This window comes from Dufourea novaeangliae, unplaced genomic scaffold, assembly GCF_001272555.1.
Source record: "Dufourea novaeangliae isolate 0120121106 unplaced genomic scaffold, ASM127255v1 scaffold21, whole genome shotgun sequence".
Taxonomy (NCBI): domain Eukaryota; kingdom Metazoa; phylum Arthropoda; class Insecta; order Hymenoptera; family Halictidae; genus Dufourea; species Dufourea novaeangliae.
In genome coordinates, this window is record NW_015373910.1 from 3616615 (window position 1) to 3630436 (window position 13822).

Consider the following 13822-nt stretch of genomic DNA (forward strand, 5'->3'; position numbering starts at 1 on the left):
TTGTTACTGTTACCAGCCGCGGTGTTGTTACCAGCAGCCCCGTTGTTGTTGTTCAACACCACCGGCAACGCGCCACGGACATCTCTGAGCTCACCCCGAAGGGTGGCGCACTCGCCCCTGGCACGTTCCAGCTCCCCGTCAAGCCGGGCGCCAGTCGCTGCGTTCTCCTCCACCATCACGCGAAATTTTGCCTGTAACCGACGAGAAAAAGAAATAAAAATTTAGGGTGAAAATGGCGGTAGTCGAGCCGCAGGTGTCTGAAACTGAACAGTTCTGGATTGGGGGTTGGGAACGTTAATCCCTCGGCTAATGAGGCGGGGCGTTGCGAGCTGGCCCGCCACTTTTACCGTGAAACACGAAATTGCCAGAGCTTCATTATATTTCCGCGTGATTAAATGGAATTGACTCGCAGAGTGTTTCTTTGCGCAGGGGAGAGGAAATAATCCGGGCGCGGTGGATTTTTAGTTATTTGACAGGATACTGATTCGGATTTGTTATTTGTGGGAATTTTCTTTTTTCTTTTTTTTTTGTTATTTTGTGACACATATTTCCAGGGCTTGAACGCTTCGAAAATAACTGTTCTAAACTGTTTTGCAGGGTGTTCCAAAATAGGTGTAAGGTTTTGAATGACATGATTCCTAGGGCGATTTGTCTTGATGATTTCCTTCTTCTGACAACTCCTTCGCTCAGGAAAAAGATGTTCCAAATCACCTGAGGAATCATCCCTTTCAAAGACTTAAAACTATTTTGAGGCACCCTGTATAAAGGTTCCGATTGAACCAGTTACGAAGGACCTTTATTCTGAATAACTGTTACGAAGAACCTAAATTTCAGACTATATCAGTTTCAGTTACTATTCTGGCATCAGCTCCCATATCAGTTCTATAACCATTATTTTCTAGGTTTTATATACGTTCCAGACCTGTTATAGAACCGAATCTCGTAACAATTAGGCAAGACAGGGCGTTTATTACTAGCAAGCATAATGTAACATCAATGGTACCCCTAATTCAAATACTCCAGCAAAAAAGTTCCCTCTGGTACTGTAAATATTCCACTTGCCGAAGTTAAGTGAGTTATTGTTTCATCAGTCATGAACTCTGGTCCCAAACCTTTAAGTCGTTAGTGTATCTGATATATACGGCAGTGACGTGTTACCCAAGGGAATCGATCTTCCAAAGAATCGAATGGGAATCGAACATCCCTAAGTTCCACGCCATCTACGTTATCAGTTTCTAAAAGGTAACATAGTCAAAGATCGCAAGGGACTCCTAGGAAAAAGTCGGACGGAGTTTCCAAGGAAGAAAAATCGGTGGCAAAACTGGAAGAAGCCCGTACAAAGCTCGCGCATGGAAACTTCCCGTGAACAATAGAGGTCGACACCGACCGAGAACTTCCGAGGGAATTTCGCGGGACGTTAATCAAAACTTTTCACCCGAAATTTTTCTCCCCGGGAACGAGATAATGGCGGCAGCGACCTCTTATTTGCTTAGCGGACACCCTTGCTCCTGCTGGCCTGTTAGGGTACAGGTTCGCGGCGAAGGAATGTAGAGGGGGAAGAGAAAGTATTGAAAGTTCCATGAAGTTCCGAGAGCACTAATACAGGGGGCGAAGTAAAGCGGGCAAACACAGCCAGGGAGAGGGAGGGGTGAAAGTTTGCATCGACGTGAAACGCGCAATATTAATAAGCTCTAGCCGCGGAACACGAGTCTCATTGTGAGGCAGCCATTGTGTGGACGTGGTCTTGTCTCCTGATCTTCTTTTTCGCGTAGACTCCACCACCTTTTCCGTCATATTATTTCGGAAACACCTTATAGATGAACAGAGTCTACACCAGGGATAAATAGGGTAAATTCTGGAGAGACACCAGGGATGAACTGATTTAAGTATAAAAATAGAAGTAAATAATCGATACATTCGTTTTGGTACTGGGTATTTTTAGTATCGATAGTTTTAGTTGCGATATATACTCGGCATCGAAAAAAAATATTTATATCGAATGGAGAGTACATTTCTACGTTCTTTTTGTTTTTACAATATTTTCTTTTTGTTTCGAAGCAATACCGATTAAACTTTTTATCAAACTTTTAACATCCTATGAGAGTTTTATTAAAGAGAAGTCTGACAGACGACTCTCTAAATGGAACTACAGCTTCCCTTTTACGAATTTATCTGGTGCGAGTTAATAGAAGTCCGTAGAGTACGTGTAAAAATTTTAATATACAGACAGAGAACACGAATGATGTACACGAGAATCGTAGATAAAAGTTTGCTTCGACGTTGAAGCGTGCAATATTAATAAGCCTAGCGGGGCGCAACACGAATCCCATTGTAAACCCGCCATTGTGTACGGTCGTTTCGAAAGCTCCTCGCATGACGATACCAATTGTGTGTGTGTTCGACGGTGTTCACCAGGGTTGCTTTTCCCCGACACGAAATCCGAGTCACGGCTTCGAAGCACGTGAACAAAGGGATTATTTGGATATTTAACACGGGGCTGTCTTTAAGCCGTTGCCAGCTAAGACACCGAGCTGTATTGGTAGTTCAGCTGCTCGCTCTGCTAGTCTCCCTTATGGTAATCTCTCGTGTCTCGAAATAATTTTCGAAGAGATTACACGTAATTGTCGTTTGTGCTGCATACGAAATTATTACACGGGATCGTGGAAGCGTTTCCTGGCTTGAAACACGCCTGGACCGAACTACCTTGGGTCTTAACAATTGGATTTATAATCGTCTAGCGAACCCTTTGGCAACTGATTATCCCAGCGAAATTGCCCATTAAGCTTGAACATTTACTAAGTTTTTCCTATTTCCGTTTAAATCGGATAACGAGAAAATTCGTGCGACCATCATTTGCTCGTTCAAATAAAATCACGTACGGCTGGTTGGTAAATAATTGCTGATCAGGCAAACACTTTAGTTGAAGAGGAGTGTGAAAGAGGTGTTAGGGTGTATTAGAGGTGTTTAACGCTAAAAAGGTGAAAATTTCTCCTTGGAATATTCTAACCAAATAACGTCCAAGCTAGAGACAAATACAAGTATATACGAGTACAAATGAATTAATTTCCCGGTCGTTAATCGAAGCTTTCCGTCCAAAGTAATCAATTTCCCCATCGCAGCTGCAAACGCTATTCTTGGACACTTCCAGAACCAGCGTTCATTAACGACTCTCCGTGCCGAATGATTTATTTATCCGACGAAAACTACGGATTCTCTTTGCTTCCCACGCTCGACAACTCACCACCCCAGTGGTATTCGCTGGAACGTTAATTGCATCGTCGAATCTCGTCGGCGAGCCTTATCGCGGATCAGAGAGATGCGAGAAAAATAAAGGAACAGCGGAATCTGTTCCAGCGTCTCGATAACGTCGATACCATCGACGACGACGAAGTGTTCCCCGCTGCTTTTATTCGCCGTACGACGATGTAATCTCGGGAACCGTTGACATACATGCCCGAACTTCAACCACCACCGCGATACGCTGTTGACTTGGCCTCGTCTATGCACACACACACATACATGGTGTTCGCGTGCGCAACACTGGCCCTTAAGGGAGGAGCCTGGTATAAACGGGCTAAACATGAATGAATTTTTGGGAATTTCTTGTGAAGAAATTATTAAAGCAATCTCTTTGAAACTTTGGAAATAGTTTATTGTACAATTAAACTGAATCAAAAAGTGGTCCACGGGGTATGTAAGTGAAAGAATATTCAACCAACTGACCTGGCATTATGTGTACCATACAGAGAAAAATCACTTGAAAGAAAAGAAATACAGTAAATCCTCGATGAGTGTTTCAGGCTCCTCGGCACTAAGAACGAAAGGTGCCCAGATATAACGCTGACTTTTTAATGGGGTTTTGCACACTGGTAGATCTCAAAAAGTGTAAAAAAAAATCGAAAAAAATCATGCCCACCGTTTGAGGCGGTTCAAAAAACTGTTCTACACAACTGCACGTACACGCCATATTTGTAAAATTTTTTTATTTTTTTCTAAGATTTTTCTACTGTATAAACATGTAGTTTTATAATGCAAGAAGGGTTAATCCAATCAGCCACAACATTTTTTCCTCAATCACTTGCAAAACATTAACCTCTTTTTAGCTCCGAGAAACGTATACAACCCCTTAAACACACAAAGCTGTTCGAGAGTCATTGTGATGGAAGTTCCGGTAAACGAAGCCGTGCGTGTGTTTCGTATTTGCTATTCTTGGCGTAACACTACGGAACATTGTTCGCCATCGTTTGCTTGGTTAATGTTATTAACTTCCCCGATTGTTGCCAGCTAGCGCACGCGCGGTTCTACGCTAGGAATCGAGGCAAACATGAAACGAAAGTTTGCGGAATGGTCGAGTTGGACATGCTGTAACGCTGCTTATCTATCTTCGGTGCTTTTCTCGACTGTAAAACTACTATTCAGACACAGAACAACTTTTAGATGATATATTCGCTAACAGCTGGCGGTTCTACGTTTGGAAGTGAAGTTCATAGAAGTTTGGTCCCTAGTGGATACGTAGCTTTATGTCCAGCATGAAACAATGCTCGTCCTAGTGTAGTAGGATACAAATTGATAAACATGGCCCGAAAATCCTCTCTTCGAATGGACACTATGTTTCCAGATGTCGTGTCGAATCTGAGCAAGCATTTTGGCTACCACGTCGAAGAGTAATTGATCGACGACCCCAGGATTCGTGGGTGCGAAGAAGAAGGCGTGAATACGGTCGTTGTTGCGAGGAAGGGAAAACGGAAGGCGCCTCTGGGAACGCAACAAGTTCACTGGTGCCTTTATCCTTGCAGGCTAACCTTTTGTGTCTCTGGATCTTGGCCAACGGTGGCTCACCGCTGCCCCTCCACTCTCTCACCCACCCCTCTCCCTTAGTTTATCCTCCACCATCTCGTCGGGTCTTATCTAACCGGAAGTGCAATCAATCATTCCGGCGGGTCGATCAGTCTTTGATGGGATGCACGATCAAAGTTCGGACGCAATTGACCGTGTAACGAGACTATGTCGGTTTTCACTTCACTGTAAACATGTACTGGCGACGGTGCCTGGGTCTATTTGAACCCCAATACGTCATGTTGTGAAATTGAGACGAAGACTGATCAGTGAAAAAGAAAGATACAGACACGATATCAGTAAAAAATTCCAGAATCGTATCAGCCTCTCTCTATAAACGCGTCAGCCTCTTCCTATAATTTCGCCATACTCTCTCTATAATCACACCGCCAACCTCCAAATATATAACTACAGTAAATCCTCGATGAATGTTCGAAGGCTCCTCGGCACTGACAAACAGGTCTCCAGGTGTAACACAGATTTTTTAATAAAGTTTAGCCCGTGACAGAGCTTGAAAATCTGAAGCCAATGATATTTGTTTCAATCGTATGTGGCCATTAGGTCATAAAATATTTAATGTTCAGTGCCGAGAAGCCTTCGAACACTCATCGAAGATTTACTGCACAGCGGGAGGAGCATTCCCTCGCGTGAAAATCCTGAAAAATGTTTTCACGAGTTGCTCGCTCGTCAAAGACGATGTTGCGATCATTAAGCTCGCCGCTGCATTAACGCTGCAGAAAATAAGAGTCGAGGCGAAAAGAAAAAAAAATGAGGCGAGGAATAGCGAGCGTGCGAGAGAGAGAGAGATAGGAATGAGACAGAGAATGAGCATTACGGGAGCCACTCGAATTTATGAAATTGCAATTTCAGCACCGGGGGTTCCACCACCGCGCCAGTGCAATTTATCTCTCTCTCGACTGCAAGGAAGGAAAATAATCCTCGGGCTTGTGTTCCTTTCTGCCGCCATTTCTCTCTCTCGTGCCATGGGGAGGGGGCGATCCTAACCGTTCTCGTCCATGAATTTCATTCACGAATTGCCTTTTTAAAATGAGCAAATTCGAAGGATTCCGCGGCCACCGTTTCACTCCTTTTCGTCCTTGTATAATAATGGTTCGTGGACACCTTTGATTCGACGAAACAGAACAAAGTGAAGAAACAAAAGCTCCCCTTGAATCATATTATAGTAGTCAAACAAATTTTCCATTGACTAGCTAGCAGAATAATTTAAGCTGATCACATTTTATGGTCCACCCTGTAGGTATATTACAACGTCCCAAAATACCTCTATTTTACTATTTCGTTTGTTTCAGCCATTTGGACAGTGCAATATACATGCTGTATTTTTCAAAGAATAAGATTTTAAAAATATAGTTATTTTAAGTTTTTTTTTAGTCCATTTGGACATTGCAATATACTATATTGTATTTTTTAAGAATATGATTTGAGAAAATATAGTTTTTTTGTTTTTTCTTAGTCCATTTGGTCATACTACAATGAGATCTGAACAAAACGCGAATTGCCTTTTTAAAATGAGCAAATTCGAAGGATTCGTCTTCGGGTAAGAATGGTTTGTGGAGATGTTTGATTCGAAGAGAACCAAAAAAAAATGAAGAAGCAAGAGATGAATAGATGTTTCACGCGTATAGCGTAGAAAAAGAATTACGGCCATTCATAACCGGCGCGCAGGGAGCTTACGGAATTAGCGGGACGGACGAAGCGGCTGCCGTGACACGGGAGAACAGGAAACGTGGACCGCCATGGCGCTATTTAAATCGCACCCGTCCCTTGTCGAGGCTCTTAATGTAGGTCACCACTCGATTTATACTCGACAATGTAATTTTAGGGTGTGTAATTTCTATGATCACGGTATTCAGGGATTTTCCGTGCGTACACACCTTCGAACCTCTGTTACTGTTTTTCTCGTGGATAAGTTTGCGAGCTTGGACCGAGAACAGTTTGTTATAAATAGAGTAACTAAGTACTACAATAAATCAGTAATATACAGGGTGCAACAAAAATGTTGCAGGTCACTTGCAGTAGGCAAATTTCAGCCAATTGCAGTAGGAAACCTTAAGCTACGTCTCCACGCGAGAACAACTATCGAGGTCTTCGCGTTAGCAACTATTGACTTCTAAATGAAACACGCAAACTTGTAAATTATATTTCTCTGTAACTCTATTCGAAGCTGATTTCTGTTACCGGGGCTCTTCGTATGTAAACGACTCGTGAGATGATTTGGAGCAGGTGTTTCGTTATAAAAAATGTCATCCGAGGCTTTGTTAACGAGATATTAATGAAAAACCCCGACCAATAATCTTAACGATTATTTTTTAAATACAGTAAAGGCTCCATGAGAGTTCCGTGGCATACAGGTATTTTTCCATGCGCAATTGTAAATAAATATTACCTATTTTCTTAACCCGTTTGACGACCGTAAGCATACCAGTACGTACAGTTTCTCAACTGATCATACACCCAACGCTCCAGCAACGTCAAAGAGTTGCACACCTCGGGACTAAAGCCAAAGGATTTTCACACAAACGATCAGCATCTAAATCAACACAGCCTCACCCACCCCACTATTCTTCATACTTCGTACAAGTACATGTTCATTTCTTCAATGAAACCTCCAAAGACGCCGTTAGGTATCGCTTTCAATACCATGTTACACGGTGGTGGCGAAGGAAAAGCATCGTCGTGGTTCTTTAAACAGCATGAAAGGCGACACGAAAGGAACACGCGTGAATGGGGGGAAGTAAGAAGCGAGGAAGTCGACGAAGAAGTCGAGCAGTGGCAAGAACGAAAGCAGAAGACGCGTTTCGTAATGATCACTGGATGGGGGTGGAAAAGGGCGACCAACTGGGACTGTTTTAATAAAAGAGAGAGAGCTGACGGCCTCGCGAGGACGAGGGTTAACGAGAGCCACTGATTTAATTGTTCCGAAAGAGTTATCCGCGCCACAACTTCTCCCGATTCAGAATACAACCGCCGCTTTCGCGATGCCAGAGTCACGCGTTAATTCGGATCCGCCTTAATTGCGCCAACGGCGAAATTGTGGCGTATACCAGCGTCGAGACTGCTAGATCCGTACGCTCAGATGGGGGGTGTGGGGAAGCAATTTCCGGAATTACAAGAAACGCAACGGGCATCAAAACGTCCTTTGACTTGATCCTACGTCAAAGATTAAGTCGGGACGAATTAATTGGAGAGATGGGGGGTGTGGGGAAGCAATTTCCGGAATTACAAGAAACGCAACGGGCATCAAAACATCCTTTGACTTGATCCTACGTCAAAGATTAAGTCGGGACGAATTAATTGGATTGATTGCGACAGTTACTCGTAATCCCGAGGCTGTGCTACAGATACTTTCTGTACTTCGCTCAGTGCCGCTTTGATGTTTCTACGGAAGAAATATAGAGGATGGGACCTCCTTCCTAGTTACTCGTAATCCCGAGGCTGTGCTACAGATACTTTCTGTTACTTCGCTCAGTGCCGCTTTGATGTTTCTACGGAAGAAATATAGAGGATGGGACCTCCTTCCTGACCCCTTCAAGGCTGCCCCCCATCGGCGCGGAAAGAACGGAATTACGTAAAAGCGATGTTAATCAAGGGGAGGATACTTGTTTTTTCTTCTGTTGTATTTTGATTTGCTGTAGATTACGGAGACGAGGTGAATAGTTGTGCCCGTTGGTGGTTTGTCGTTCGTCGGGTTTCTTGGGATTATACGGAACGGGGCGAAGTTAGCTTTGGATGTACAGGGAGAGGCTTACAGAAACTAAGATGTACAATTGTTTGTAATAAAATTCGAAACAGATCTGAAGAGTGTAGGGGTTTAACTGGACCTAGAACGAAAATATCTGCAGTCGAACAATAACATCAGATCAATGTAAACCATATCGACGTCTCGTTTATCATGTTGCAGATAATGAAAGGCAATTACTCGCGTGTTAGGACTTACAATTGAGAAATGATCTGGTTTGTTCCCTGAGCCAGAGATGGGCACAATTTTGTTGCACACTGAAAGTCAGCAAATATCTAAGATTGTCATCCTCGCCTACCAGCTGCCTTTGAAACATAGTCATCAATAAGGCAGTAGCCAAAACGGGAATAAGAAAGCCTCCCACCTAGGGCCTCTGCCTAAAACAATGAACTTTGGGTCTGACTGCAGTGTCTGAAACAGTGAACTTCGATTGCTCCTGGTTTGGAAGACCCTGTAACTATCAGTGACAGGTTGTTCATTCTTTTTTCACTTTAATCAGAAGAAACCGACCTTCCGGAACAAATAGCCATGCCTGTCGATCACCTACCGGGTGTCTCAGAAAAACACAATCACCAATAAGAAACTACCCAAACGGGAATAAAAAACCCTCCCACCTAGGGGCCTCTGTCTAAAGGAATAAAATTTCGTGAATCGTTGCAAGATAACCAATGAATTTCGATTGTTCCCGGTCCGGGAGACCCTGGTACGATTCCATGAAGACCCCGAATAGGATCGTACCAGTTTCAGAGGAATCTACCGTGTGTCCGAATCGGGTGTTCGCGGGGAAAACGGCCGCGTCGCTCGTGTGTCGAGTCCGGTTAATTATAGACGCGAACGCATAATTCCGTGCCGCGTTGAGTTTGTATTCATCTGTCACGCGGCGAAAAGGTTCACTGCACCCGAGGGCGAGACGAGCAACCGCTTCGTGACACCGACTGACACGGCACGCTCCGCGGATTCGCAATTAAATGTTACGCTGGGCGCGAGCGCAATGGAATTCTAGCTACGCCTTTGCCCGAAACTGTGCCGAGACGGGGCGGGCTCCTTTGATCTTCTCCTACCCGGTTAACCCTTTGACTAGGAAGTTATGGCGGCAATAACGCGTCATCGGTACCTACCTACCGGCGCCTAGCGAGTTCGTCCCGGCCTTACTTGGCGATTAATTACAAAGTGTAACACGAACATGTTTCGCGCATCAGACTGTTTGAAGAGAGGCTTCGGAGTGTAATTGAAAAGCTCTTGCGGAAAACACTGTGAGTGTCAAAATTGAAAAAATGTTTTTTTTTTTATTATTAGAGGAGGAAATATTCTACGTGACAGTGGAAGTACTGTATAGTCGCGGGAGAGGTCTCTCCGAACCGAAATGTATGTACAGATACAGAATATAATTGTTTTGCTTACTTCAAAGTTGTATGTATACAATATTTTTATTTTTATATGAAATCGTTTTATTAATAAGTAGACTGCGGATTTTTATGCAAAATAATATTTTATGAAGTAATTCTTGAAGACAAGAACAAAAGTAGGAATTTCTATCTCCGCTGAAGTATGTTATTGAGTTAAGAATAAAATCCGCAGTTTATTAATAAATATGCGAAAAAAAAAATAATAGGTGCGGCGAGTTCAGCCACCAATGCAATTGACAAAGAGTAGCGCTGACTGGTACTTAACGGACTAAGCGGTTTTTCTAAACTTTAATTTCGAATTTCTCAAAAATTTATGGCCGTTGGCGGCTAATATTTTACAAATCTCTTTCATACATGTATACCTAACGATCCTGCGCAGTTTCATTCAAATCGGCGTGGCCACTAGTGAAGCAGCCCTTGCAAGTACTACTTTCATACTATTTTTTAGCTACCAGATGACGAAAACCAGAAAATCAGCAAAAATCGACTCATCCATGTATTTCCCCCGTGGCCCTCGTACCATATCCTCTACCCAGAGGGATCGAACGCGAATTAAAGGTTCATGCCTCGACCTGGCGTTATAGGGCTGACACAAAAAAAATTAAAACGCGTTAAAAGGCGGTAATTCGTTCCATTAACGCTGTCGCGTTCAATTACCGTCGAGTTAGTCGAACCGTTTTGTTCGCATAATGTGAGGGGGAGGGGGTGTAACAACGTTACGCATCCCCGTGGATCTTGCAGAAAAAAAGGCAGACCTGGGACACGGGGACACGAGCAAAATACGGCGACAAGATTAATTTAAACTAAAATTCGCGAAACGTGTACATACTCTTGTCGCTCGTCGACGCGCCGAGTACTCCGGTAATTAAATTTCCATTCCTTTATTTTTTTTCCCCCAACAGGAGAACCGAGCTGAATCAGGCCACGAGGTGAAAAAAAAATAGAACGAGCCACTCGAAACTCTGATCCTCCCCAGTGGATGGCTACGGGAACATCCGAGGCTGCGTGCATTTCGTTCACTCGTAACTGTGCTCTCTACCAAATCGATAACACGATGATCTTGCAACTAGACAGCGCATATTTAGGGATAATATAGATTTTTTTGGGGTGATTTATGGAAGCTGGTATCGAACTGTAAAAGTGACCTAAAATTGAGAGAGGATTTTCGTCCGTTTTTGGTTCCACTATTTTTTAACTGAATTTTGTGCCATCAATCACAAGTTTTCAAGTTCAGCTGACAATTAGATTTTGAGATATGGGAGATCAAAGAAGTAAAAATTATGTCAGTTCGATGATCATGAATTTTTACGTCTTTAACCCCTCATGTCTCAGAAAGTAATTGTTGTCTCAACTTGAAAATTTGTTGTGCTTGATGTTTCATTAGAAGTAAATTTAAGTTACTGTACATGTACACAATTATCGTCGGTAGTTCTATTGTTAATTAATCGAAGCTTTTCCGTATCAGGATTCTGTATTCTCGTTCCGAGAACGTAACAATAAAATCGCTCGAGAATCAACGGTGAACACGAAACGGCGGAACGTAGGAGAGATTCGTTTCTCGCGTGCAATTTCTCGTCCCCTTTCTGTCTCTTCCTTCGCGCCCATTCCTCTCCAGTTTGCTCGCGAAATACCAGTGTAAGCCGAGCCACGGCACCAAATTGCTTCTCTGCTCTTTATCGAACTCGAAACTTCGCGACCACCGTCTGAAAACAGCTAACCACCACCCCCCTTACGCGCGTCGCGTGTTCCTATTTGCATTTGAAACGCGGACCCTTTCCGGCCTGGCTGCAACGAGAGAGCGAATTGTCCGTTTAACGGGTGGCATGATCCACGAAAAACCGCAGCCTTCCGGTTCCAACTGTGGGATCTGCCCGCAAAACAAGAACGTTCATCCAGGGTGGTTTTTTTTTTGTTAGCAACATTAATCTCGTCAGACAGATGTTTTTGACGTGGCGTTAATAGGACCTTTTCTTCCCTTTTTCCTCCCTTAAGGGTACCATGTTTTTTCTGAGACATTTTTTATAGTGTGGCTAGTCTGTGTTTCGATGTTATTAATTTTAAAGAGTATTTATAAAATTGATTCTTGTAATACAGTAAATCTTCGATGAGTGCTCGAAGGCTCCTTGACACTGACAAGAAGTCACTAGGTGTAACACAGACTTTTTTAATGAGGTTTAGCACAGCGACTTGAATATTCAATAATCTTCAAGGGTGGATTTGCGAATCCAATTAGCCAACATTTATTACGTATATGCAACAGCTATGCATTTCCAGGTTACGATTGTTCATTTTATAGTATGAGTGTGCAATTGTAACAAAAAAAAGATCGTATTAATTAGTACAAAGTTAAAAAAGTTACTGGCCCTCAACCAAAAAGGGTGGCGTCTCTCCTGAATCTACCCTATTCAGAATCCTCATTTAACTGCAAGAGATTCAGGTCAGACCCGCCGTTATAATTTTCAAATCTCCAATATACATAAGTGGTCGCGTAAAAAAGACACCGTACGTCAACAGAAATTTCCCGCGGCATATACATATATTCCAGCCGGAAGTGTTCGTGGCAGGCTATTTCCCCCGGGGGGAGGGAAGGTTTTCCCTGATAGCGGCCTCGAGGAAAGTCGTTGCCGCTAATGCACGGGGAACGTATTAACGTCACGTTCAGAATTACGACGGGAATACACTGGTAGCCTGATTAAAAGTACCAGACATCGTGACCCACTACTCTCTCTCTTTCTCTCTTCCCGATATGTTTACCGGGCAGGGCACTTTGTGCGCCCGCTAACAATGCCGCCTTCGGCTTTCTCCATTTCCCTCTCTGGCAGGGGGTGGGGGTGGGGGTGCGCGTACATCGGGATCGATTGCCGGCATAACGCGCTTCGCGTCTTCAGGCCTGCTCAGAAACTTCCTTTTTCTCATCGAGGCCGAATGCGCACTCGAGAAACGAATGTGCTTTTGCGCTACGCACGCGTTATGTGAACGCTGGAAGGAGATACGCGAGCCGATTGTTAGGATTTTGTAGTATACGTGATGGATAAACAAACTGTTCAAACATGCTTGGATTTCTGACGAGATTTTGGGACAGTCCAAATAAGAGTTTGGTCGTGAGGCAACGAAACACTTTTCGAAAACATCGACCGTTTAAAACAGTTTAAATGATTCAAATTGTTTGGACGATTCAAACGATTCAGAAGATTCAGACGATTTAGAAGAATCGGACGGTTCAAATGATTGAAACGAATCATACGATTCAAACTGTTCAAACGATTCAAATGATTCGAACGATTCAAACAGTTCAAACGAATCAAGCAGTACAAACACTTCAAACAGTTCAAACGTTTCGAACGTTTGGCTGACTCAAGAAGCTTGAATCAGTTCGAACTGTTTGAAATGTCTGAAGAGTTTGGCTGTCTTGAATCGACCGAACTCTGTTCGGACTGTTCGAACATCTCTGGATCGAAGAAATCGAAACGTGTTCAGACTTATCTGTTCACAGACCCATCACTAGTTGCAGGTGAGGTAACACGTCCGCGTTGCGACGTTACTTTGATCGAGGGGAAGAATCCCAGGAGCGTGAAGGCTTTGTTCATGGGAAATATAACGATACGCGGTCTGATACGATTTTAATGGTTAATTCTTGCGATAGCGTGTATTGTATTCAAGCTGCGTTGTGTCACGGATTATCTTATTGTTTGTTCATACACTGATTGATCAGTTTACACAGATAGGGTACTGAACAGAGGTTTGTTTTGCCATGGGAAAGCAGTGTAACAATTTATCTTAAATTTAATAAGGTTGCTCATGTTTTTGTATTTCCGTTCAT

At 43.3% G+C, this 13822-nt stretch overlaps 1 protein-coding gene across 1 annotated transcript in view; it reads right to left on the minus strand.

The window, feature by feature from the left end:
- Positions 1 to 13822, minus strand: part of LOC107193979 (liprin-beta-1) — a 117866-nt gene that overhangs the window by 30889 nt on the left and 73155 nt on the right. Inside the window, 1 exon segment of the mRNA XM_015583527.1 lies at positions 1 to 191. This exon segment is cut by the window's left edge and continues 36 nt beyond it. Coding sequence (XP_015439013.1) covers positions 1 to 191 — 191 coding nt within the window.